This window comes from Primulina eburnea, chromosome 1, assembly GCF_022965805.1.
Source record: "Primulina eburnea isolate SZY01 chromosome 1, ASM2296580v1, whole genome shotgun sequence".
NCBI lineage: Eukaryota > Viridiplantae > Streptophyta > Magnoliopsida > Lamiales > Gesneriaceae > Primulina > Primulina eburnea.
This window is the reverse complement of record NC_133101.1, coordinates 60705189-60730471: the sequence shown is the minus strand read 5'-3', so window position 1 is coordinate 60730471 and position 25283 is coordinate 60705189. Positions and strand designations below refer to the sequence as shown.

The following is a 25283-nucleotide window of genomic DNA, read 5'->3' as shown; positions in this document are numbered from 1 at the left end:
AATGTAATCGAGATCTTCTATATATATAAACTATAGCAAAAACTTAAAACCCGGTTCGAGTCGGTTCCTTCTACACGACTTCACAGAATTCCAAGTTCAATTCAGCTCTGCCCTGCAAAATTCTTAACCACAGACTCCAATCTCCCTGCGGGCTTGCGAGAATCATTTGTTAGGGTTCGGTTCCGAGCGTCGAATTGTGCTGTGGCCTAACGACAGCGGCCTCACCATGTATGCTGATCAAGTTGAGGCTCATTCCAATAGGTCAATTAGAGAGCGACTTAACGGAGGTACCACAGCAGATTCCGGTCGTCGGGTACCAGTTCCCCGCAAGAGGTTAACCTCCTCTTCGTTCAATACGCCAACTTACGTGGGTGAAAATAATATAATTTTTTCTAGGTTTTGTTGTGTGCTTCTGCTTTTGACAGAAATGAATTGTTTTTGTGTTTCTAAACACTGATCTGATACTTCTTCTATTGTTTCATATTTTGATTACGAATTTTTATGCTGTGAAGCTATTTAGTCTTTTGGTTATCTGCAAATGACAATTAGATGTTATGACTTGAGAATGTTTCTTTTTCGGTTGGGAGAAATTATGTGACGACTGGTTTCTTAACGTGTTACTATAAAAGTTTACTGAAACCTTGGTAGTCTGCCATAGAACTGTCATCTACCGGGTGAATTGGGGTTGAGACTTGAGATGGGTTTTGGGGTAACCCCTTTTTTTTGTTGCATTTTTTTAGCATTTCTAGAGCTATTGGTATATTCACATTTGATGATGAATGCAGACATTTTTACATGTGGGAGAAGTATCCAGAAGATAACAAAATCAGTGCTCTCTCTTTCTTTGAGAAAACAGACCCTTTATTTTAGCAGATTGTGAATTTTCATGCAGACAAAGAGAAGATGATGACAAATGGGAACATGATCTTTTTGAAGATGGTGGACCTCAAGCCTCAAGTATGGAGTTTTTGTAGTAAAGTCCTATTAAATATGGGGTTTTGCATATATTTTTCATAATATATTATTATATTGTTAGCTCAATCCTTGCATTTATGGGATGTATAGATCGTCAGATAGGTCATAAAGATCTTCGTTTGAAGCTCCAAAGGAAGAATATGGAGCGAGCTACTCAAGGTATACGGGGATCTATTGTGGGAGGCACAAGGGATTTACGTGAGAAACTCTCTGGTACATTATATTCTCGGCCTGTTGAGTTCGAGACTCCTCCGTTGAGACCAAAACCAACAACTGAAGTCATTAAACCTGCCAGGAGAAGTGTCATTGCTGAAGCCGCCCCTGTTTCAGAAGCAAAGAAAGTTGCTAGCTCTGTACCCAAGAAGAAGGCAAAGCAAACGGTTGGAAAAGTACCATCATCTCTTTTCTGATATATATTTCTGTGGCATGAAATGTTATCCTCATTCCTTCTCACCTGGGAGAAATATTGGGAACGCTGATAAAACCCTCTGCAGCAATGTTTTTCACCCCCGTAACTTTTCATGCAGGTTCAGTCGGTAGATAATTTCCTGCAGTCCCTGGGCCTCGAGAAATATTCAATTACATTTCAGGCCGAAGAAGTAAGCTGGCTTTTTGTTTCAGTTCGATATTATCCATAGAATATATTTTCAGAATGTTACCAATATATATTGTTTGCTGTATTTTGACAGGTTGATATGACAGCCCTTACGCATATGAGTGATGAAGATCTTAAAGCTTTGGGAATACCAATGGTCAGTAGTGACTCATTAGTTAAATTGCTTTGTTGATAGACTTCATGTTGGTTATTTATCTTGTGGAATTATTCATGAATAAAATTATTATCAGGAAGGGACAATTGTATAATATAAAGTTTTATAAGAGATAGCTCTTTTTTCCTTGGGAGGCCGAGTACGCATATTTTATTCCCATCTGTCTGCTTTATCATAGACATCAGTCCTAAAGCCTTGTTTGTGTGTTTGCTGAAGCTTTATCGTAATTCAACTTTTACTGAATTTTTTGTCACTTTTATTGGTTGTGTAAAACTGTAAATAATATTTTATTTATCTCTCGCAATTTTTGCTGCTTCTTGCCTTTTCTTTATTCTGGTGAAGCATATTAATTGACAAGCATTTTGGCATGCCTATGATTTTACTTCAGTGGCTGTGATCAAACTGAATCTTATTGCTTTGTGATTTTCAACTTGGTTTTCAACTTTATAGTCAATCCGTGCCTTGCTCAACTGAAATTAATATACTGACCATACTTCATCTTCTGATATGTGCACGAAACTTGCTCAACCTTGTTTCTGGCATGTCCTGAGCTTCCTGAAATAATTCATCCAACTCCGAATTAGCCTATCCTCATCTCTTAACTAAGGAAAGTCTCATCTCATGTATATCTGGAACCAACTATAGGCATCGTCTTCTTTCAATATCTGGACTTGATTATAGAACCATCTTGTTTCCTCCAAAATATTCTCTTTGATGTAGAACCTAAGGTGTTTTACGGAAGACTAACAAAATCTCTGTAGAGAAATAGACAATCCTTGTTGTGACATTGGGGTGCTGCATGTTTCTGGTTGGAGTCTTGACCCTCATTGCACAATGGTAGTATAAAATCAATAGCACGACATGAGAGTTTCGGGGGAGAGGTTGCAAGTGATCCTTCCCTCCTACTGAAACTGGGCACTTACGCGTCAATTTACTACCCCTTCTGGGCTATCTCAACATGATTATAGAATAGGCTAAATGTCTTAAAAATTGTAATCTATGAGAGATCCAGAAGTTTTTCAACACTACCGAAATCATGTGTAATAATGCTGCATGTTTGTGTATTGGCAAAACTGTAGTGGCAGGCATAGACGTTAAATACACTGTTTAACTTCAGAAGATAAATGAATATTATACCTGTTTGAGTAAAACATTGTCAAGTTGATTCTAGGCTCTAGCTTTCATGAGCTAACCTCATGGAGTAAATTGGCTCTTTATTAATCTTTGAACTTCGCTTGATTGGACAAATAGTATAGCTAGAGCTAACCTCATGGAGTAAATTGGCTCTTTATTAATCTTTGAACTTCGCTTGATTGGACAAATAGTATGCTGGTTTGAGGAAGTAAAACTTTTATCAATTGTTGGTTAATCTGTAGCTCCTTTGACAGGATTGACTTCTCTACATATCTCCTCATATTCCTTCCTGGGAGGGTATTCATTCCATGTATTTACATGTTGGAAAATATATCGGATTGGCCTTTGTGAGTGCTATAATATTAATACTTGGGTATAATTAAAAGCTCTATTAAGTGATGAATTCACAAAGAATGTGAAACGAGCTTCTAGTGGCAATTCTCATGTATAAAAGTTGCTGCATCTGTTGTTTTCTTCCATCTTCTCATATTCCCTTGAACACAATGATAAAAGTGGCCAATAAAGTGAAAGAGTCGCTGGTGGTTGCATTTTTTCCAGTCCCTTTCATGTTTACCTTTCTCTTTCGTGCTCTACTTGCTATATTTTGTATAAAAGTATCAGGAATGATATAGTCAAGGAATGAACTATGCAACTATACCATTGTTGTTCTTGATGAATTGGCGGTCAAACTTAGTGGTTGCTATTAATTTTTCAGGGTCCAAGAAAGAAGATTCTTCTTGCTTTGGAGGCACAAGTCTAAGTAATGCCTGGTTAGAATTGGTCATTCATTGGCGTACTAGATTTTTTATCATAGAAATTGTCGACCATCTCGCAGACCATAAGTTTAACGAATGTATGTTATGAGGTCATCTTATCGTTTTGAGTAATTTCAAGTTGTACTACTGACTATTGGATTCGCTTATGGTTGTATTTGGATATAATATATAATTTGACAAGATTTAAGGACTTTGGATCCAAGTTGGTGAATGAGTTGCTTTGTCTATTTCAGGTTATTCCTTCATCCTTTGTGTGAAAACATTAATTAACATGCAATGCTAATATTTTTGCACATGACTATTTGTGGGTGATCTTTTTTGTTCCCTGTATTTTTCATTTTTTAGGAAAACCGTACTATCATTTCTATTTTCGGCCGCTTAATTTAGTTAAAAACCGACAGATTATGCATTGTTTCAGTAAAACTAAAAACAATTAGTTCATTTCATATCGAACAAAAAATAATCCAACAATCGATATATTCAGTCACTTTATTCTACACAAATGACAACTAAATTTCCTACAATTCGAAGCATACATGCTGTCAAAAATTTCGAAGTAAACTATGTATACAAAAATGATACACCTAAACAGTAAGTCATCGAACTATTCTGCTACTAAATGAAAAATCATTACACGAAATCTGTCATAATAAATAAATAGTTGTATGAGAAAATTAATTGGACAAGTATCAGTTCATATCACACGGACTCGTGAAGTTGTCTATACGTAGAATGAGACTGAGAGGGGAAGTTTCTTTTAGTACGAGATGAAACAAGAGTGGTATGGGGGTATAATGAAAAATTTAAGAAAACTCATCGCAACACCAAAAACAACAGCTTTTATAGACTATTCAAGTCTAATAATATAGTAAGAGATTAAATAGTGCCACTATAACTAAATATATGACCAGGACAGCAGTAAAATCAACCCGTGTAGGATGAAAAAGAGTGTGCATGTAGTCTAATGGTTAATCAACAACCGTGCCTCCTATTCCACGAATAACATTTTACGAATCAATTCGAAAAAGAAGACGAGCAGTAGCCCAGATTCAAGTTTCTCTAGGAAAACCAATATATTGCAAAACATGTAAGCCAGTTGTCATTCCACGATCGATTATATCCTCATTCTCCAAACGGAAAAACCAAAACAAATGAAAATATCGTGCCCAACGTTTGATAAATAGACACGACATTCGATGTCCCTCTTCCAACCAGAAAAGTCTGTCAATCTAAATTTCCTGCTACCAAATATATTTTCAACTCATTGTTATGATTTTTGTCAATTCCGGTAGCCAAGAGGTTGATTCTGAAGATTTTGGTTATCTTCCAAAAGACGATCATATTCTAGGAGTAAATCTGCAGCTTGTTTCTGAAGGGCAGTAACATAACTTTCTGCAGTTTCAACTTTCTTATCTTTTTCTGTAGACTCCAACTTAAGCTTCTTTATATTTTCGGTCAAGCTAGATACTTCTTTCTGCAGGCGCTTCACTTCGCTAGAAGCTCTCTCTTCTTTTTCCTTGAGCTGTAATTTTTCTTTTTCGAGTCTATCAACTTCTTGTTTTGAAACTCCAGTGCTGCCCCTTAGCTTGATCAATTTTTGCATGTAATGATGCATACGGTCGATTAAAAATCCAAGGAAGAGAGAAAATCCTGCAAGATGAGTACCGAATTGAAACAACACAGATGTAAAGGATGGAAATGAGAAGAGAAATAGAAGTTCATGAAAATGGCCAATCTGATGTCTCTCGAGATTTTACTTGTACAAGAATTAACTTCTAGTTCCAACTAATGCATATGCATTTTAATTTTAATCCAATAAAATACATTTAGTTTAGAAATTGAATATAAACATCATATAATTTGGTATGATCAGTAAAGGAAATGCCAAATATGTGTTGGACTAGTTCTATGCCTACTTAAAAAATGGAACTGCAAGAGAAATAAAAGATATATGCGACAATATTTCACTTTGCAGAATAAGGAAAGATTCTCAACCTCAGGAACTGGTGTCATATCCATGGAAGTCAAACAAAATACAGTTAGATCAATGGATGTCAATTTCTATTCTACTACGAGGGATGAAGGTTTAAATTAGAAAAATACTGCAGTTGATGTCGCCCAGATGTTGACACGAGGTTCATAACCATAAGACATGGTTGAACTTTGAAAGGCTTCACGTGAAAAACGAAGCAAGATGACATATTTCTAGCAATAAATTCAAGCCCTACTGTAACCTACTGAAAAAGATTGAGCATGGTAGTTGAGGGGTTGGTACACACCCCTTCCTCAACCCTTTCATCCTTTGCTTGGGTAATAACGACGTCCCACTTCAATTTGTGGAAGGATTAAAATAAGTTTACAGAGATACATGTGAAACAATCTCTAGCAGAATCCATCACCTATCAAGGATATACTTTATCCTTGGCCACTAGATTCTGTATCTGAAGATTAATGTTAAATCAAGTTTATTCCTACGACAACTGCAAAGCAAATTTTCGAATAACCAAAAAACGGATTGTGTTCTCTTACAAGTATATAGCCATTGAACGCAAATATTCAATGACATATAGAAAAGAGCATCGAGAAATAAGAAAGAACAATGCACTGCAGCAGCTAATGTTTCTTCATTCATTTTAAAAGACTCTGTCAACAATGAGTTGGCAAACTTCATGCAGTCGTTGCCATGTCACTTCTACAAGTTATGCAAGTTCGGAAATTACAAGACTAGAAAAAGCAAACATACCACAAAGAAAAGTATGTCGACAGGGGATTAAAGTCATCAATATAAAAATATAAAGTGATTTTAGCTCATTGATCTGTCCTAAGAGAGTTTTAGCCTTCTAAAAAGAGGAGTCGCCATACAAAGCAAATACTATTGCACCCAACTCCAAATCATGAGTCGGATAGGTTATTCTCATGAATCTTCAACTTCCTTGAAGCATAGGCAACGACCTTCCCATTTTGCATCAATACACAAGCCCAATTCTTCTTTGGAAGCATCAGTGTAAACCGTGAACCCTTCTGTTCCTTCTGGTAGGGTTAAGACTGGGGCGCTAGTAAGCATCTTTTTTAGTACCTGAAAGCTTTCTTCACACATTTGGTTCCATTGGAACATATTATCTTTGCGAGTAAGTGGTCAGTAGAGCTGAAATTTTTGCAAAGTCTTGGATGAATCTTCGATAGTATCCTGCTAGGCCAAGAAAGCTTCGAACTTCAGTTACATTGCATGGTTGCTTCCACTACATTATTGAATCTATCTTAGTAAGATCTAATTCAAGACCATTCCTTGAAATTATGTGGCCCAAGAATGTCACTTTATCCAACCAGAACTCACATTTGCTGAGCTTAGCATACAATTGATTTTCTTTTAGTGTTCGGAGTACTGTCCTAAGATGATGTGCATGCTCTTCCTTGCTTTTGGAGTAAACAAAGATGTCGTCAATGAAAATGACTACGAATTTGTCTAAATAGGGTTGGAAGACTCGGTGCATCAGATCCATGAAAGTAGCTAGCGCATTTGTCAATCCGAACGGCATCACTAAAAATTCGTAGTGACCATACCGAGTGTTAAAATCAGTCTTGGGTATCTTGTATAGGGATCTCAATTAAATCAGCCATATATGTTTCCCCATCAATTTCTAGAGGACAGTCTTTGTAAAAACCTTCACTAATAACTTATCTCCCATTGGTGAACTAACTTCCAGGATATATGGTAGCTTTACAGATGGTGTCTCTAAATGGTGAACAAAAGTGCTAGAAACAAAGGAGTGTGTGACTCCAGGATCAAATAAAATTTTTCCAGTTTTTGAAAGCAGAAGAATTGTTGTACCTTCAACTACAGCAGTGGGATCGATATCGTCTTCATTTCATGTGAGTGCAAAAACTCTGGCTAGAATCTTCCGTTTTGAGCAGTTGGAGCTGGTAAAGGCCGAGATTTTTGTGGACATTCTTGAATACGGTGTTGATTACTTCCACAAACCAAGCATTTCCCATTCTTTCTTCAGCATTTGTCTTCATTGTGATTAGCTAACCCATAGTATCCGCATCTTTGCTTGTTAGTTCCTTCTCGAAAATTTTGTTTTGATGGTCCTTTTTTCTTGCCATGCTGAATCTCGTTTCCATATCTCCTCTTCTTTTGGTTATTTTCAGGGAAATTGGGGTTACGGGATCTTTTTTCTTCTTCTTCTCTCTTAAGGAGTGTTTTGATTTCTGATTCCACTCGTAGAGTCTGGTTGACTACGATATTATAATCGGTCACTTCAGAGGATAGCGATGACCAGCGGATTTCTAGTTTTAACTTTTCTATTAACTTTCTCGTCTTACTCGGTTCGTCTTCCATGAATTGAGGGGCATAGTGGATTAAGCGTTGAAACTCAGCCTCGTACTGAGCTACTGTCATAGATCCTTGAACCAGGTCCATAAACTCCATTTCTCGAGTGTTTCGCACAACTTGGGTGATATATTTTTTCCTTCGAATTCTCTAGTGAAGTTCTCCCATGTCCTGGGAGTATTATTTCGGCTCCACTGATGATCTATGACTCTCCACCAGTTGTATGCAGCATCCTCGAATTGGTAAGCAGATAGATTTATTTTCTGGTCATCAGAGTAGTTATGAACAGATATTCTTGATCTTCGTCAGCCAAGACTCAGCTTGGGTTGCATCCGGGGTCCCTTGGAACCTAGGAGGATTGAATCGAAGGAAACGTTCGAAGATCCGATCACCGCATCCTGGTTTCTTTGTGGATTCTGGCAGTATTGAAAGAATTGTTGCATCATCTCGAGCATGTGGCGAGGATTAGGTTATTCTTGTGGTATGTGTTCCTCTCTGTGCTGATGATTTTGATATTCTTGGCTCCTTGCTTGGTTGCTTCCATTTGAAGATGCCATCGATTTGCTATAATGGGGATATTCTCAGAATATAAGAACTTGGGCAATAAAACTTCTAAGCTAATCAATAACACATACAATCTTGTAATTATCATACCACAAAAGTAGTCATCATTTATAGAGAAAACTGTTAACTACTAAAGAAATTATCATCAAGTCATAAAAGTTATACCACATCAAATCTTTCTACTACGGTCTATTTAAACGAGATATCATCAATTGTGCAAAACAAAATGGGTTGATTTTTTTTTTTCTAAAAATAAAAACAATACTACTAATAGTCATAGTCTGGTAATACTCCTCAGCGCTAACAGTCGACTCGGCTTCGGATGCGTCATCATCGTCTGATATCTCTATGATAACTTCGTCACCAACATTTCCAAACAGAGGTAAAGGGTCCTCTCCCCAAAAAAGCCCTAACTGTGCTATCAATGACGGCTCATCAGGAAACTCCTCTGGGTCGGACTCATACTCGGGGTCTGTCAGCCAAGCACCATCCTCTAAAGCTAATGGCAAGGGAGGTAACTCGGGCTCCAAGACTAGCGGCTCCATAGGTGGAATAACGGGTGGATCAATGACTAGGTCAGCTGATGGATAAACTAATGGAATGACTGGTGGCTCAGCTGCTATGTGCTGGGTAGGAATGGTACTAGGTCCTGCGCCATCTCAAAGGCTGGTGAGTTCTGCTAACACGTACTCTAACCTATAGATGGCGTATTCGAACATGGTACGACCCTGTGTAGGTAAATAATCAAAATGAATCTTGGAAAAATACTCTGCTCTCTAAAGGGCCCTCAGCTCTCGATCAAAAAACCCATGCATCTCAGATAGACTCATGATCATCCTATCTCTCTCGTGTACTTCTTGCCCCATGACTCCCCTATAGACTGGAATCTGTCTCTCTCAGGCATCCTCTCAGAATGAGGGACAAAAATCAGGAGCCCCTAGCGTGTCATTGTACCACCTGTAAATGGCCAGCTGGTTTTGTAAGCCTTGATTCTCCCGGGTCAAACGAAAAATCTCCTCTTCAAAAAGAGCTCGGTCAGTCACTCTGGCGGCTCTCACCCTATCTCGATCCTCAGCAATCTGTAAGATGACATGGTCAGGATAATGAGCTAAATGCTGAGGCCCAGGGGTGAAAGTCAGGGTCGGGGAATCTGTACGAACATAGATAGTGTCGAAACGACCTCCCTGGCTACTGGTAGAGTCAGACATCCTTGCAAATCATATTTTCTATCTTGTGCATAGTCGGATGCTCGCCTGATTGTCTATTATATCATTCTGTTAAATTTAACATCATATTGATTATTATTTAATTCTCACTGAGTCCTTAAAGACTTAACCTCTCTATTTTCTCTATCTATTATAATACATCATATTGATTATTATTTAATTCTCACTGAGTCCTTAAAGACTTAACCTCTCTATTTTCTCTATCTATTATAATTTCCAAAGGCAGGTATACCGGAATTGGATAAATAAGGAAATGTCGTGAATGATCTAGCAGTGGTTGCCTGAAATATTTATAATAAATCTTTTTTGTTATGTTTTTAGTTTGGTCTTGTAATAACTCCATCGAAATTTACCGGTGCTTTGTTTGATTCGCTTCCGTTAATAAAGTTTAGTAGATTTTTTTTACTGTCTATAATACTTCAAAGGACTATTTCCGCACGAGATATACTTAGGTAAGTTGGCATTTCTTGAGGGCTAAGTCCTGAGTTGGGGTGTCACAGAGGTGGTATCAGAGCCAAACATGCTAGGATAGATTACCTAGAAATGTAAAATACAATTAGTTATAATTTTTCTAATATCTGCTCATCACTAATAATTGTTTCCATAATTTTATTTATTTATCACATGATGTCTGACTCTACAAGTAGCAAGGGAGGTCGTTTAGACACTATTTATATTCGTACAGATTCCCCGACCCTGACTTTCACCCTGGGCCTCAGCATTTAGCCCATTATCCTGACCATGTCACCCTAGAGATTGCTGAGGATCGAGATAGGGTGAGAGCCCCGCCAGATTGATTGACCGAGCTCTTTTTGAAGAGGAGATTTTTCGTTTGACATGGGAGAATCAAGACTTACGAAACCAGCTGGCCATTTACAGGCGGCACAATGACACGCTAGGGACTCCTGATTTTTGTCCCTCATACTGAGAGGATGCCTGGGAGAGACAGATTCCAGCCTACAGGGGAGTCATGGGGCAAGAAGTATACGAGAGAGATAGGATGATCACGAGTCTATCTGAGATGCATGGGTTTTTTGATCGAGAGCTGAGGCCCTTCAGAGAGCAGAGTATTTTTCCGAGATTCATTTTGATTATTTACCTACACAGGGTCGTACCATGTTCGAATACGCCATCTATAGGTTAGAGTACGTGTTAGCAGAACTCACCAGCCTTCGAGATGGCGCAGGACCTAGTACCATTCCTACCCAGCAGCTGAGCCACCAGTCATTCCATTAGTTGATCCATCAGCTGACCTAGTCATTGATCTACCAGTTGATCCACCCGTTATTCCACCTATGGAGCCGCTAGTCTTGGAGCCCGAGTTGCCTCCCTTGTCATTAGCTTTAGAGGAGGGTGCTTGGCTGACAGACCCCGAGTATGAGTCTGACCCAGAGGAGTTACCTGATGAGCCACCATTGATAGCACAGTTAGGGCCTATTTGGGGAGAGGACCCTTTACCTCTGTTGGGAAATGTTGGTGACGAAGTTATCATATAGATATCAGACGATGAGGACGCATCCGAAGCCGAGTCGACTGTTAGCGCTGAGGAGTATTACCAGAATATGGCTATTAGTAGTATTGTTTTTATTTTTAGAAAAAAAAAATCACCCCATTTTGTTTTGCACAATTGATGATATCTCGATTAAATAGGCCGTAGTAGAAAGATTTGATGTGGTATAACTTTTATGACTTGATGATAATTTATCTAGTAGTTATCAGTTTTCTCTATAAATGATGACTACTTTTGTGGTATGATAATTACAAGATTGTATGTGTTATTGATTAGCTTAGAAGTTTTATTGCCCAAGTTCTTATATTCTGATAATATTCCCATTATAGCAGATCGATGGCATCTTCAAATGGAAGCAACCAAGCAAGGAGCCAAGAATATCAAAATCATCAGCATAGAGAGGAACACATACCACAAGAAAGAACCTAATCCTCGCCACATGCTCGAGATGATGCAACAATTCTTTCAATACTGCCAGAATCCACAAAGAACCAGGATGCGGGTGATCGGATCTTCGAAAGTTTCCTTCGATTCAATCCTCCTAGGTTCCAAGGGACCCCGGATGCGACCCAAGCTGAGTCTTGGCTGACAAAGATCAAGAATATCTGTTCATAACTACTTTGATGAACAGAAAATAAATCTATCTTCTTACCAATTCGAGGATGCTGCATACAACTGGTGGAGAGTCATAGATCATCAGTGGAGCCGAAATAATACTCCCAAGACATGGGAGAACTTCACAAGAGAATTCGAAGGAAAATATATCACCCAAGTTGTGCGAAACGCTCGAGAAATGGAGTTTATGGACCTGGTTCAAGGATCTATGACAGTAGCTCAGTACGAGGCTGAGTTTCAACGCTTAATCCTCTATGCCCCTCAATTCATGGAAGACGAACCGAGTAAGACGAGAAAGTTAATAGAAAAGTTAAAACTAGAAATCCGCTGGTCATCGTTATCCTCTGAAGTGACCGATTATAATATCGTAGTCAACCAGACTCTACGAGTGGAATGAGAAATCAAAACACTCCTTAAGAGAGAAGAAGAAGAAGAAAAAAGATCCCGTAACCCCAATTTCCCCGAAAATAACCAAAAGAAGAGGAGATATGGAAACGAGATTCAGCCTGGCAAGAAAGAAGGACCATCAAAACAAAATTTTCGAGAAGGAACTAACAAGCAAATATGCGAATATTGTGGGTTAGCCAATCACAATGAAGACAAATGCTGGAGAAAGAATGGGAAATGATTGGTTTGTGGAAGTGATCAACACCGTATTCAAGAATGTCCACAAAAATTTCGGCCTTTACCAGCTCCAACTGCTCAAAACGGAATATTCCAGCCAGAGTTTTTGCACTCACAGGAAATGAAGACGATATCGATCCCACTGCTGTAGTTGAAGGTACAACAATTCTTCTGCTTTCAAAAACAGGAAAAGTTTTATTTGATCCTGGAGTCACACACTCCTTTGTTTCTAGCACTTTTGTTCACCATTTAGAGACACCATCTGTAAAGCTACCATATATCCTGGAAGTTAGTTCACCATGGGAGATAAGTTACTTAGTGAAGTTCTTTACAAAGACTGTCCTCTAGAAATTGATGGGAAAACATATATAGCTGATTTAATTGAGCTCCCTATACAAGGTTACGATGTCATTTTAGGGATGTACCGGTTGTTTAGACACCAAGCGCAATTAGATTGTTATTCCAAAAAAGTAAAACTCTCAAATTTGGGAAATGCGAAATTTGGAAACCACAAGGTGGAGTCTTTTCCCGTAAGACCGATAGTTGCCAAAGAAGCTCAGGCTATCATTAAAATAGGAGGGAAGGGATTTCTAGCTTATCTAATCAATAAGTCACATGATCAACTTAAGGTAACTGAAATCTCTGTTGTTCAAAACTTTCCCGAGGTTTTTCCGGAAGAAATAAATTCCTTGCCTCTGCAAAGAGAGATTGAGTTCTCCATCAAGCTATCACCCGGAGCTATGCCCAAGTCCAAGCCCCATACCGAATGGCACCGGTAGAATTAAAGATCCAATTACAACAGCTTGTTAACAGAAAATACATACAACCCAACTCATCACCTTGGGGAGCCCCGGTGTTATTTGTGAAAAAGAAAGATGGCACCTTAAGACTATGCATCGATTATCGAGATCTAAATAATGTCACTATAAAGAACAAGTATCCACTACCACGTATTGACGAACTGTTCGATGCTCTTCAAGGATCCAAAGTTTATTCGAAGTTGGACCTAAGGCAAGGATACTATCAGCTGGGGATCCGACAAGAGGATATACCCAAGACTGTTTTTAACACTCGGTATGGTCACTACGAATTTTTAGTGATGCCGTTCGGATTGACAAATGCGCCAGCTACTTTCATGGATCTAATGCATCGAGTCTTCCAACCCTATTTAGACAAATTCGTAGTCATTTTCATTGACGACATCATTGTTTACTCCAAAAGCAAAGAAGAGCATGCACATCTTAGGACATTACTCCAAACACTAAAAGAAAATCAATTGTATGTTAAGCTAAGCAAATGTGAGTTCTGGTTGGATAAGGTGACATTCTTGGGCCACATAATTTTCGGGAATGGTCTTGAAGTAGATCCTACTAAGATAGATGCAATAATGCAGTGGAAGCAACCATGCAATGTAACTGAAGTTCAAAGCTTTCTTGGCCTAGCAAGATACTATCGAAGATTCATCCAAGACTTTGCAAAAATTTCAGCTCCACTAACCCAACTTACTCGCAAAGATAATATGTTCCAATAGAACCAAAGGTGTGAAGAAAGCTTTCAGGTACTAAAAAAGATGCTTACTAGCGCCCCAGTCTTAACCCTACCAGAAGGAACAGAAGGGTTCACGGTTTACACTAATGCTTCCAAAGAAGGACTGGGCTGTGTATTGATGCAAAATGGGAAGGTCGTTGCCTATGCTTCAAGGAAGTTAAAGATTCATGAGAATAACTATCCGACTCATGATTTGGAGTTTGGTGCAATAGTATTTGCCCTAGAAAAATGGCGACATTATTTATACAGTGCGACCTTTGGCATTTATACTGACCATAAAATTTTGAAGTATTTATTTACTCAAAAGAAGTTAAATATGAGGCAATATCGGTGGATGCAATTCCTAGAAGATTATGATTACTCTATACTATACCATCCAGGGAAGGCCAACGTGGTGGCAGATGCTTTAAGTAGAGCCAGTATAGCCCATCTTGGAGTTAGAGAAACTACCAGAAGGAACAGAAGGGTTCACGGTTTACACTGATGCTTCCAAAGAAGGACTGGGCTGTGTATTGATGCAAAATGGGAAGGTCGTTGCCTATGCTTCAAGGAAGTTAAAGATTCATAAGAATAACTATCCGACTCATGATTTGGAGTTGGGTGCAATAGTATTTGCCCTAGAAAAATGGCGGCATTATTTATACAGTGCGACCTTTGGCATTTATATTGACCATAAAATTTTGAAGTATTTATTTAATCAAAAGAAGTTAAATATGAGGCAATATCGGTGGATGGAATTCCTAGAAGATTATGATTACTCTATACTATACCATCCAGGGAAGGCCAACGTGGTGGCAGATGCTTTAAGTAGAGCCGGTATAGCCCATCTTGGAGTTAGAGAAACTAACCAAGTCGGGACTAAGAGTCGAACCAGAATTCAACACCAAAAGCAAGCAAAGTGGGGAAATTGATCCCGATGTAATTAAGCTAAAAGAGACCAAAGGAGGGCAAGATTTTGATTTCACCACCAACCCTTAGGGTATATTTTGCTATCGTAAACAGATTTATGTACCCGTCTCATTAAAAGAGGAAGTTTTGGAAGAAACTCATAGATCTCGATTCACCAACCATCCTGGAGGAGCCAAAATATACCAAGACATAAAACAAAACTTTTGGTGGAAAGGCATGAAACGAGATGTTGCAGATTTCGTAAGGAAATGCCTTACATGTCAAATGGTGAAGGCAGAACATCAAAGACCATCAGGGCTTTTACACCCTCTCCCCATTCCTAAGTGAAAATGGGATCATGTAACCATGGATTTTGTGTTAGGGTTACCTCTTATGAAAGGAGGCTTTGATAGTATCTGGGTCGTGGTGGGCCGTTTAACAAAATCCGTTCACTTCATTCCAGTGAGTAGTAAATATGGAGTGGAAAAACTAGCTGGTCTATACCAAAAAGAAATCATACCAAAAAGAAATCATTCGTTTGCATGGGATACCCGAAAAAGCTTCAGGAATGCCTTGGGACAAAGTTGAATTTCAGCACATCATCTCACCCTGAGACAGACGGACAATCTGAAAGAACTATCCAGACCTTGGAAGATATGCTCCGCACCTGTATTTTAGATTTTGGAGACAGCTGGGGAAATCATCTACCCCTTATAGAATTTGCATATAATAATAGCTACCAGGCTACAATTCAAATGGCTCCTTATGAAGCTTTATATGGACAAAAAATGGCGGTGCACCAAAGATGGGAAAACTCGTTCCATAAAACCAGATATTATACAAGAGGCAATTGATAAAGTACAAGTTATCAAGCAAAGGATACAATCAGATCAAAGTCGACAAAAGAGCTATGCTGACAAAAGAAGAAAGGACTTAGTATTTGATGTGGGAGATCAAGTGCTCCTCAAAATATCTCCCAGGAAAGAAATCCGAAGGGCAGGGAAAAAAAGAAAGTTACAACCTCAATTCGTAGGCCCTTTGAAATTCTGAAAAGAATAGGACCTGCAGCCTACCAACTCCAGCTGTCTAAGACACTATCTGGAATACATAACGTGTTTCATGTATCCCAATTAAGAAAATGCTTCACTGACTCAACACCCATAGAGGACCCGGCACATTTAACCCTAGAAGGAGATTTGACATACGAAGAACAACCTGTTCGAATACTTGACTAGAGAATCAAAGAACTTCGCAATAGACAAGTTCAACTCGTCAAAGTACTCTGGAGGAACCAAAACATTGAGGAATCCACTTGGGAGAAAGAAGATGATATTAGACAACTAAGTCAAATATTTAGGTATATATTTAATTATTATATATTACTAATAATTTTTATTTATTTATTTATTAAAAATAAAATAAAATGAAATAACTAAGTCAAATATTTACATATATTTTTAGCTACTCATACATACATGCATAGGGAGGTATCATCATCATCATACTTGCTTAACCAACACTCCACCTTCCTTCTTGCCCGACCGGCAATCGGAAGATGTCCAACATGGATTGGAGGAAAGGCTTGCTTCTTGCCTATAAAAGAAGCCATTCACTTGATGAATTTCAAGAGTTTCTTAGCCTAATTTCGAGTTTTAAGGGCTGGTCTACAGTAGGGTTTGAGTGGTGTGAGAATGGGGCTTTTTAATAGTTGAGAAAATAGGAAAAAAATACATTTCTATACTTCAAACTCCTCCAGAAATTCTAGAAAATTCCTCAAAACTCTCTACTTACCCAGAAAGCTATCAGAGAAGGAGGTGTCGAAAAATTAGCAGCCGATTTTTTGTCAAAATTCATAAACCACCACAGCCCGGGAAGGAAATAGTGCCGGAAAACTCACTTTTTAGATACTGTTTTCACTCTCAATTTCCGTAACTTTGCTGTCCGTATTTCTCCTTAGTTTAAACACGAAAGTTGTTCATTGTATGTCATAATTCTCATTCATGTCTTTGGTTTCCCGGAATCGGCCTCGGAAATAGTGTTTTCCGACAGCCGAGGTCGGGGTGTGAGTTTTACTAGTTTTTCCTTTCTGGCACGTTTCGGCTGGGAATTTCAGAAAGCTTATAACATAAGAGTTATAGGAAATCGTATTTTAAGTTTGCTGGAAAAAAATTGGCCGCGCGTGGTGGCCGGACGCCGGCCACGGGCCGCCGGAATCGCACGCACCTGCGAAAAATGAAAAATACATTTTTCGAAGCATGCTCTATATTATTCTAGGATGTTGTGCAAGTTTTGTAAATTTTGGATGAGTATTTCATTTACTATAAATTTTTAAATGTTAAACTTATGATTTTCGGATATTATATGATACTTGTATGATCGTTTGAATCTTTTTATACATGTTTCTAGTCTTCAATACTTTAAAAATATATCACTAGAAGTAGCTTTGAAGTTTTATAATTTTTGGACTTACAAGCTATTTTGTTATGTTTGTGAGTAATATATTCGTATTTATAAAAATAAAATATGAAGTAAATAAAAATTATGATGTTACTTTTGGTATAATATTTTGTAAATTATTATGAATATTTAAAGTACATACTTTTACTAAGACATAAGACGAGTCCAAGGATTTTCTATATGCTTATTTTTTTTTTTTGATAGGAAACTTAATTTATATTAGTAAAAAGTTGTTTTTGAATTACAGAAAGTGGACTAGTGGTCCACTAAGATGAAATGAAAGACTAATCTCTAGCAATACACATAAGAGAGATCCCTCGTTAGATCAAATATTGATAAACCATTAAAAACTTTACTAATCCCAATCCAACTCACTATCTTGAATCTGGTTTTCTCCCAGCAGTCTTGTGCATCCTCCTCCAAATCTTGAAATATTCTTGCATTTCTCTGTAGCCAAATCCCCCAGCATACACCATGGATGACCACTCGCCAAAAATTTTTTCCTCTTTTTCCAACCGGATGTCCGAGATCAGTGTTGAAGAGATCAGCTGTTGTCTTCGGTGTAACCCACATGAATTTCAACTCCTTCAAAGCTCTTGACCACAATTGGGTAGCAAAATTACAGTGTATCAGCAAATGGTCCTGTGTTTCCACCTCGTTACGGCACAAAACACACCAATTCGGAGAAAGAGCACAATTAGGCCATCTCTTTTGCATCAACTCTGATGTAGGCAACTTACCAAGAATTGCAGACCAAGAAAAAATCTGAATTTTTGATGGAATGGGAGTCTTCCAAATGAAGTTATAAAAAGCGAAGGGTTGGACATCATTAATTGATTGAAAAAAGGAATAGTAAAAAGACTTTACCGAAAACCTCCCCGACGGATCCCCCTCCCACACTCTAAAATCCTCCACCCCTTCGACAATCCTGACCATGTCTAAAATACCTAACAACGAAGACATCTGAACAAGTTCATCTTCTGAAAGGAGCCTACGAAAATGAAAATCCCATGAATAATCGTTTGACACACTGTCGAAAGCAAATAAATAAGATATTTGCAAGTTACGAGCTGAGCTAATAAGATATAAAGACGGAAATAAATCCCGAAAAGCTACATCCCCCCACCAAATATCCTCCCAAAATCTGATATTAGTTCCTCCTCTAACCACTAATCTCACTAGTCTGTGATAAGTCGGGTAAATGCTTGAAATAAATTTCCACGGACTTTTAAACGTAACATTCAACGCCAACCCCGCATCCCAACCATTTTCTTGTAACCCATATTTACTCCTTATTATTCTCTTCCACAACGGTTCGTTTTCAGCCCCAAACCTCCACCACCATTTTCCCAAAAGCGATTTGTTCCTCAAGCAAATGTTTCCTATCCCCAATCCTCCAATCTCTTTCGGTTTACAGACCTGTTTCCACCTCACCAAATGACAGTGTGATTCACCTTCGCTGCCATCCCACAGAAAATTTCGCATCATTTGTTCCATCTTAGCCGCTACTCCTTTCGGCACTTTGAAAAGTGACATAAAATAAATAGGCAATGAATTTAACACCGCAGCAATCAAAGTGAGTCTTCCCCCTTTGGACAAAAAACCTTTTTTCCACGTTGCCAATTTCCTGTTAATCCTGTTCAAAATTGGTTCCCAAAACGAAAGCTTCGAGGGATTGCCTCCTAAAGGAACTCCCAAGTAAGTGATAGGCCATGTTTCCCTTCGGCAACCCAACATTGCAACAATCTGCTCCTCTTCAACCTCATCTTGACCTAAACCCAACAATGCACTTTTATCCCAATTGATCTTAAGTCCTGACATAGCACAAAACGACCCCAAAATTTGAACCAGAAAATCTAGATGCACTTTTTCTTGAACGAAAAATAGTGAGTCGTCCGCGAATTGTATATGTGAGACATCCACCTTCTCTCGGCCCACCTGAAAACCTTTGATTAAATTCACCTCCTTTGCTATGTCAATCAAACTGCCCAAAACATCAACCACCATATTGAACAAAAATGGTGACAACGGATCTCCCTGTCGTAGACCTCTAATTTTGGGGATAGTCTATAGGATTGGGGATAGTCTATATTAAAAATGAATTAGGAAGTATTATACTATAATAATGTTAATCACCTTGGTCAATAGGATTGGCTTGAAATTCGGATTCTCACACTCATCTATAGTAAGTTACTAAGGTGAGGAATTTACTTTTACCGTTCTTCCTATAATTTTGGCAGTTGGCCTGGAAATTATGATATGATATTTTATTAAATGATATTTGCCATGTTTTATTGATTTCTTGTGCTTGTGCATAATTATTGTATCTCTTAATCTCGTTGATGCATCACTTCGATGGTCATTCCTTCTATCATAATAAATCATCAATCATGATTATATGATTTATATCCTTCTTACCGATCGAATCTATCATCTTGATCGCATCATAGTCAAATTTATTCTACTTAATTTACTCATTACTGTTATCGTATAATGATGGAATGCTTCACTGAAAAGTTCTCATTGTAATATTATCACACTAAGTGTGATTCTTATCGAACTTTCACCAAATAAGGTCTTGGTTAATCAACGAATGTTTGGATGAAAAAATGATTGACCAAGACGGAACCCTGGACAACGAACTTTGGTCTGGAGATTGAGTCCATTGAACAATGTGACTTTGGTCCGGAAATATTAGTTCACTTGGCTTGTTATTCTTGCTAATCATATTTTCTATTTTGTGCATAGTCGGATGCTCGCCCTATTGTCTATTATATCATTATGTTAAATATATTGATTATTATTTAATTCTCACTGAGTCCTTAACCTCTCTATTTTCTTTATCTATTGTAATTTCCAGATGCAGGTATACCGGAGTTGGATAAAGAAGGAAATGATAGATTATGCATGGGAAAGTTAAAATATGAAAACAGCTTTGACAGACTACAAAATAAATGGATATTACAAAATTGATAAATGAACATACAATTATACAAAGCAATAAGAACATAAAAAGTTTTCCTCATATCCATCCTTCAACTGAAAGTCTATCACATTAAACAAATTTTATATGAACATTAATCTGCTAATCTCTGAGAAATCAAAGCATCAATGAAACACCTAGACAACCACAAATTGCTATAAAATGTACCAGAAAAGAAGGAGCAAATGAGCATTGAGCAGAACATTTCAGGAAACAATATCAATACCTAGAAATCACAAGCGACATTTGTATTAAAGAGCATAATATCCATATGCCTAACTTCAAATAGACAAACATTTTAGGGGAAATGAAGTAAAACAATATGCTTGCACATACTCAAAAATCAAGAATCACAATAAGTAACCGTATTGGGCATTTTTCACCAAAAAAATAATGACCATACCCATCAGAGTAGCCTCTAACAAGTTGGTCCTCCAAAGTACTTGATCCATTGGCGTCATTGTTCCATGCTTCACCCCCTTATTCTGAATCTTGAGTATGCTAAATAAGTTTGATAAGAGGATAACAAATATAGTACCAGCAATGGTTAAAACAGTAGCCCTTCTCATTTTCACTTGATCCAAACCCTTCATTACCAGTTCCCTGAGTGGCCCAATCTTCACCGTCAAAAGGAATGCCACCAAACCCTCCGAACACACAACCAGAAAGAACAACGGAATCATTTTTGCCACGAGAAGAATACACCTTTTCTTCAGCACTTGATCAGTTTAAATTTCTTAACTGGAGAACATACACAAACTGTCAATAAATAAATCCCATTTCATATTTTCAGACATCTTCGAGAGATGAACATAAAAGTAAGAAAATTTAATTTTCTCGACAAGCACTTTTGTTTTAGAAATCAGCATACCACCAAATTCAAGCTACAGTTTAGTCAAAATTGAATCTTGGAGAACACAGTGCAGAAGCTTCTGTAAAGAAAGAATCTTTTAAGCTCTATAGCCACTTCTAACAGAAGAATATCGCCTGATTTTTGGTAGAGGTCAGGAACCCATTTCTCAAACTGCGGTTTAAGAATAATGTGAGGGGTCGAAACCACAGATCTGTAAAAATTAGCTGCTAACGAAATAAGAACTTATTTAACCAACTCCCATTCATCCTTTCCCCCCTCCCTCTATCTTTGTTTCGTTGAAGGTACTATTACTCGCTGAAGCCTGATTAATGGCGAGGTTTTTTGGGGATTAGTGGGATGATTATGCTTTACAGAGGACAGAGGATTACCATAAAAAAGTAGAAAAGGGGCGCGTGGTAGCAGTCAAAATAGTTGCAGAGTTCTTTCATAGTACCTGAATGAAGTCTTAGTTTAAGGGAAATATAATACACACGAGTACACGCATTCGGACACGAGTGAATTTTGAAGGTGGCTTGTATGATTAGTCCCAAATTTTCTATATTCAACATATTTGCTTGTTTTATCTTCAAAGATAAACACCAAATATTACTACATTTGAGTGGAACACTGTTCTGTTAGGGATAAATAATGTGTTTTTTGTGTCCGAAGAAAAATCATTATTTTAACTTAATTTCTTGAACATTTTTTTCGATTATATATTATTTAGAATCGATGAAAAATTGTTAAATCGAGTGAGCTGGGTAAGTGTTTTATCGAGTCATGTTATATTTTTCCCTGGGAGCATTGGGAACCGTATTAGTTTGAGAGCTCAAACTTGTATGAATATATGCTGATCTAATCGTCTTCCTTGATTGTTGCATACTCAATGATGATTTATAAAAGAACACTATCTTTACTCGAACTGTTCGTCTTCCGGTAGCCCCAAGCTCCTGATATATTACTCTACTTAACTCCAAAGATGATCCGGGTTATTTCCGAGACATCAGGGATAGATACTCTTTTATTATTTATATAGCAAAAACTTATGTGAGACGGTCCCACATGTCATATTTGTGAGACGAATCTATTATTTGGGTCATCCATGAAAAAGTATTAATTTTTATACTAAGAGTATTATTTTTTATTGTGAATATCGATATGATTAACCCGTCTCACAGATTAAAATCCGTGAGATAATTTCATATGAAACCCACTCTATTTATATATATATCCCAAAATTCTTAGGAGTTGGAGTCAAGAGACCATAGAAGCACGTAAAAGTAGGCCAAATTGGGCTATAGTTGGAATTTGGGCCTGCATATATTTTTATATACTTACTATATTAATTCTTTATGCTAAATAAATATTTTCTAGTCTAGAGCATAAGAAAGGCTTCATATCGAAAAATACACGTATCTCCTCGGAGGGTCAAAAGAGGGTTGCGGGCACTTGGCAATTTCCTTTCACTTCCACGTGGGCTTCATTTGATCATTGATAATGACACAATTGTTGGAAAATATTGGCTTTTTGGAATTTAAAAATTGTGGGAGAATGGACGGTAAATAGTAAATACCAATAATTATGGACGGTGAGGTTTGTCAATGCTCGGGAATTAAGCCTTTTTATCCCAGAAAAAAATTAAAAAAGAAACGCATATTGCGTACACAAATATCATTCTAGAATCTTTTTGCAACTTGATAACAATATTTTTTAGATCCCCGGAGAAACTAAAATTATTGGTGGGAATTTCCAAATTAATATATATATATAATACTTTTAAAATAAGGTTTTATAAAACTTGATTTCTTTAAAATATATATAGTAATAAAATTAATAATTTTAAAAAATAAAATATTTAAACTAATAGTAGATAGACGATCTGAGGAGGAAGCTGAATTTTTTGAAGTGTTTGGGGTCTTGGTCGTCGGGCAGACATTGACTTGTTGAATGGTCAACGGGCAGCCAATTACTTGCCAGGTAAGAAGGAATCTAAATTCATACTCTCCTAGATAAGACGCCATTTTCTTATTATTTATTTAAATATAAAAATATACTATTATTATATTTATATTTCCCAGGTTACCGGGGGTACCAGTTGCCCATTACCTCGAACCCATCACGTTATACTGGAGGCAAACGGGCCCAGATTTGGTGACGTTCTGGTTCGTGTCAAATTCAGACCCATCAATTTAAAATAAAATTAGTTAATCGAAAGGATTTTTTATTTATTTTTGTCACATACCAAATTATGTTTTTCTTTTAAATAAATATATTTTAAAAAATTTGATTTTTTTCGACAGATTTTGCTCTATTTGAATACTTTTAAAATTATGATAGGACTGTACTTTGGTCCATATAATTTTGATATTTTACGATTTTGTTCTTCTATGTTTTCAATTTAAGTTTTAGGTCCGACTCTTTCGATTTTTTTTATAATTTTAAACATTATACTTGTGCGGGAAGAATTGTCATTATTTTTGGAGCCTTTGCACACAAAGAAAAACCAATGCCAGCTCATCGGAGAGTTGGTATTGGAATTGTTGGAAGAAACACAGATGATCATATTATATTTGCGAACTTGTTCAGGGCCGATTCACTCCACATCTTGCAGAATTAGTAGCTATTGAGGAATGTGTTTCGGTGACGGCGAAATATATATAGATTGAATGGATTGTTAAATTAGATTATCTCAAAGCTATACAAGAAAACACCGATCACACCATATTTTCAATGAATTCTCTGATCTCGTAAATGATACTTTCAACATACTCCTCAACACCAAAATCTTCCATGTTTATTGTCCTTGGACAACGAACTTTGTGGCTCATAGCTAGATTAGTGAGAAATAGGGTGATGTTGAACAAAAATGTAATATATAGTGATATTATTATTTTCTCGTTAAAAACGATGTAATATGAGATTTAATTTAATAGTTATTGTTATCTTTTAAAAAAATGAATAACTTTTTAAATACTTGTTTTTGCAAACGAAAGTTCCTTATTTTCCCTACAAAGGGCAATAATTTAATATATTTGTATTTTCTTGAATGTCGATTGTCTTGATCAACTAATAAGTTAAACAATTAGATATGATTTCTTGTTATATTTGAATACTTCAAGATTGAATTACATGACAGGGTATTTGTCTAGGTGTGAAAACATTTGAACGTGCTTATTACAAAGTAAACAAGCGTGCATGAATTTTAAGAGTTTAATTATTATATTATTTCATATAATGTAATTAATTGAATCTGAGGAGGGTTCACGTTACGTCTGATGCTCGAGTAAGTAAAGCAAATATCTCCCTAACGAATGCACACGAAACCGAATAAGTTATTCATCTATAAATGTTTTTACTAATGAATTTGTTTCACAAGATTTGTTAACAGTTGGACGTCATTTAAAAAACTCAATAAGTCTATTCTTTAATTTTTTTTGTTTTGAAAAAGTTAATTAGTGTTTTATTTAATTCCTTCGTTATCTCTAGCTTTCTTCCTTTTTAATTTTTTCATTTTAAATTTTAGGCCAAGTTCTTAATTGTGTGTTCTGTATGCTATTGCCCATCTTAGAAATATAACATTTATGGGAAAGCCTTGACAAATTTCTAGCTGAACTTGATTTGAAAATCATTCGAATATGCTCCAACTCAAACCAAGATTTTCAAATACCAAAAATTCAAATCGACTGGTAAATTAATAAAACTAAAACAGTTCCAACCATTTTTGCTTACCTAGAAATGGTATATGGTTTCTAAAATTATTTCATAAATTAAAATAATAATTTTTTTAAAAAAAAATACGTTGAGTTATCTTTATCTTCTTATCTCACGAGTTTATCAAAATAGATAACACTTTCAAATCCTAAAAAACATGTTATTCACTGGTCATGAAATATTTTTTTAAAAAAAAATATATCTATAAATGACATATATTCAAATATATTCCATGTACCATATTACACCTGGAATCAAAACAATGATCCCGTTGAAAATTGAATCAAGATTTTTTCTCTACTCTGTTTTGGTTGGGCCG

General features: G+C 36.9%; 2 protein-coding genes across 5 annotated transcripts; one reads left to right on the top strand and one right to left on the bottom strand.

Annotated features, from left to right (window-relative positions):
• Positions 1-59: 59 nt before the first annotated feature.
• Positions 60-3887, top strand: LOC140836632 (uncharacterized). Of its 2 annotated transcripts, none has more exons than XM_073202297.1 (6): positions 60-333; positions 893-957; positions 1066-1364; positions 1503-1574; positions 1665-1727; positions 3595-3887. In XM_073202297.1, the coding sequence occupies exons 1-6, from the start codon at positions 227-229 to the stop codon at positions 3637-3639; spliced, it is 651 nt and encodes a 216-aa protein (XP_073058398.1). In that variant the 5' UTR covers positions 60-226; the 3' UTR covers positions 3640-3887. The 2 variants fall into 2 exon arrangements, with proteins under 2 accessions (XP_073058398.1, XP_073058406.1); XM_073202305.1 differs by having other exon boundaries at positions 63-333; positions 1066-1355.
• Positions 3888-4729: 842 nt separating this feature from the next.
• LOC140836616 (uncharacterized) lies at positions 4730-21708 on the bottom strand. Of its 3 annotated transcripts, none has more exons than XM_073202280.1 (3): positions 21272-21708; positions 20804-21159; positions 4730-5305 (listed from the first exon to the last, which is right to left on the bottom strand). In XM_073202280.1, the coding sequence occupies exons 2-3, from the start codon at positions 21081-21083 to the stop codon at positions 4935-4937; spliced, it is 651 nt and encodes a 216-aa protein (XP_073058381.1). In that variant the 5' UTR covers positions 21084-21159; positions 21272-21708; the 3' UTR covers positions 4730-4934. The 3 variants fall into 3 exon arrangements, with proteins under 3 accessions (XP_073058381.1, XP_073058389.1, XP_073058372.1); XM_073202288.1 differs by having other exon boundaries at positions 20804-21141; XM_073202271.1 differs by having other exon boundaries at positions 20804-21708.
• Between the last annotated feature and the right edge of the window lie 3575 nt (positions 21709-25283).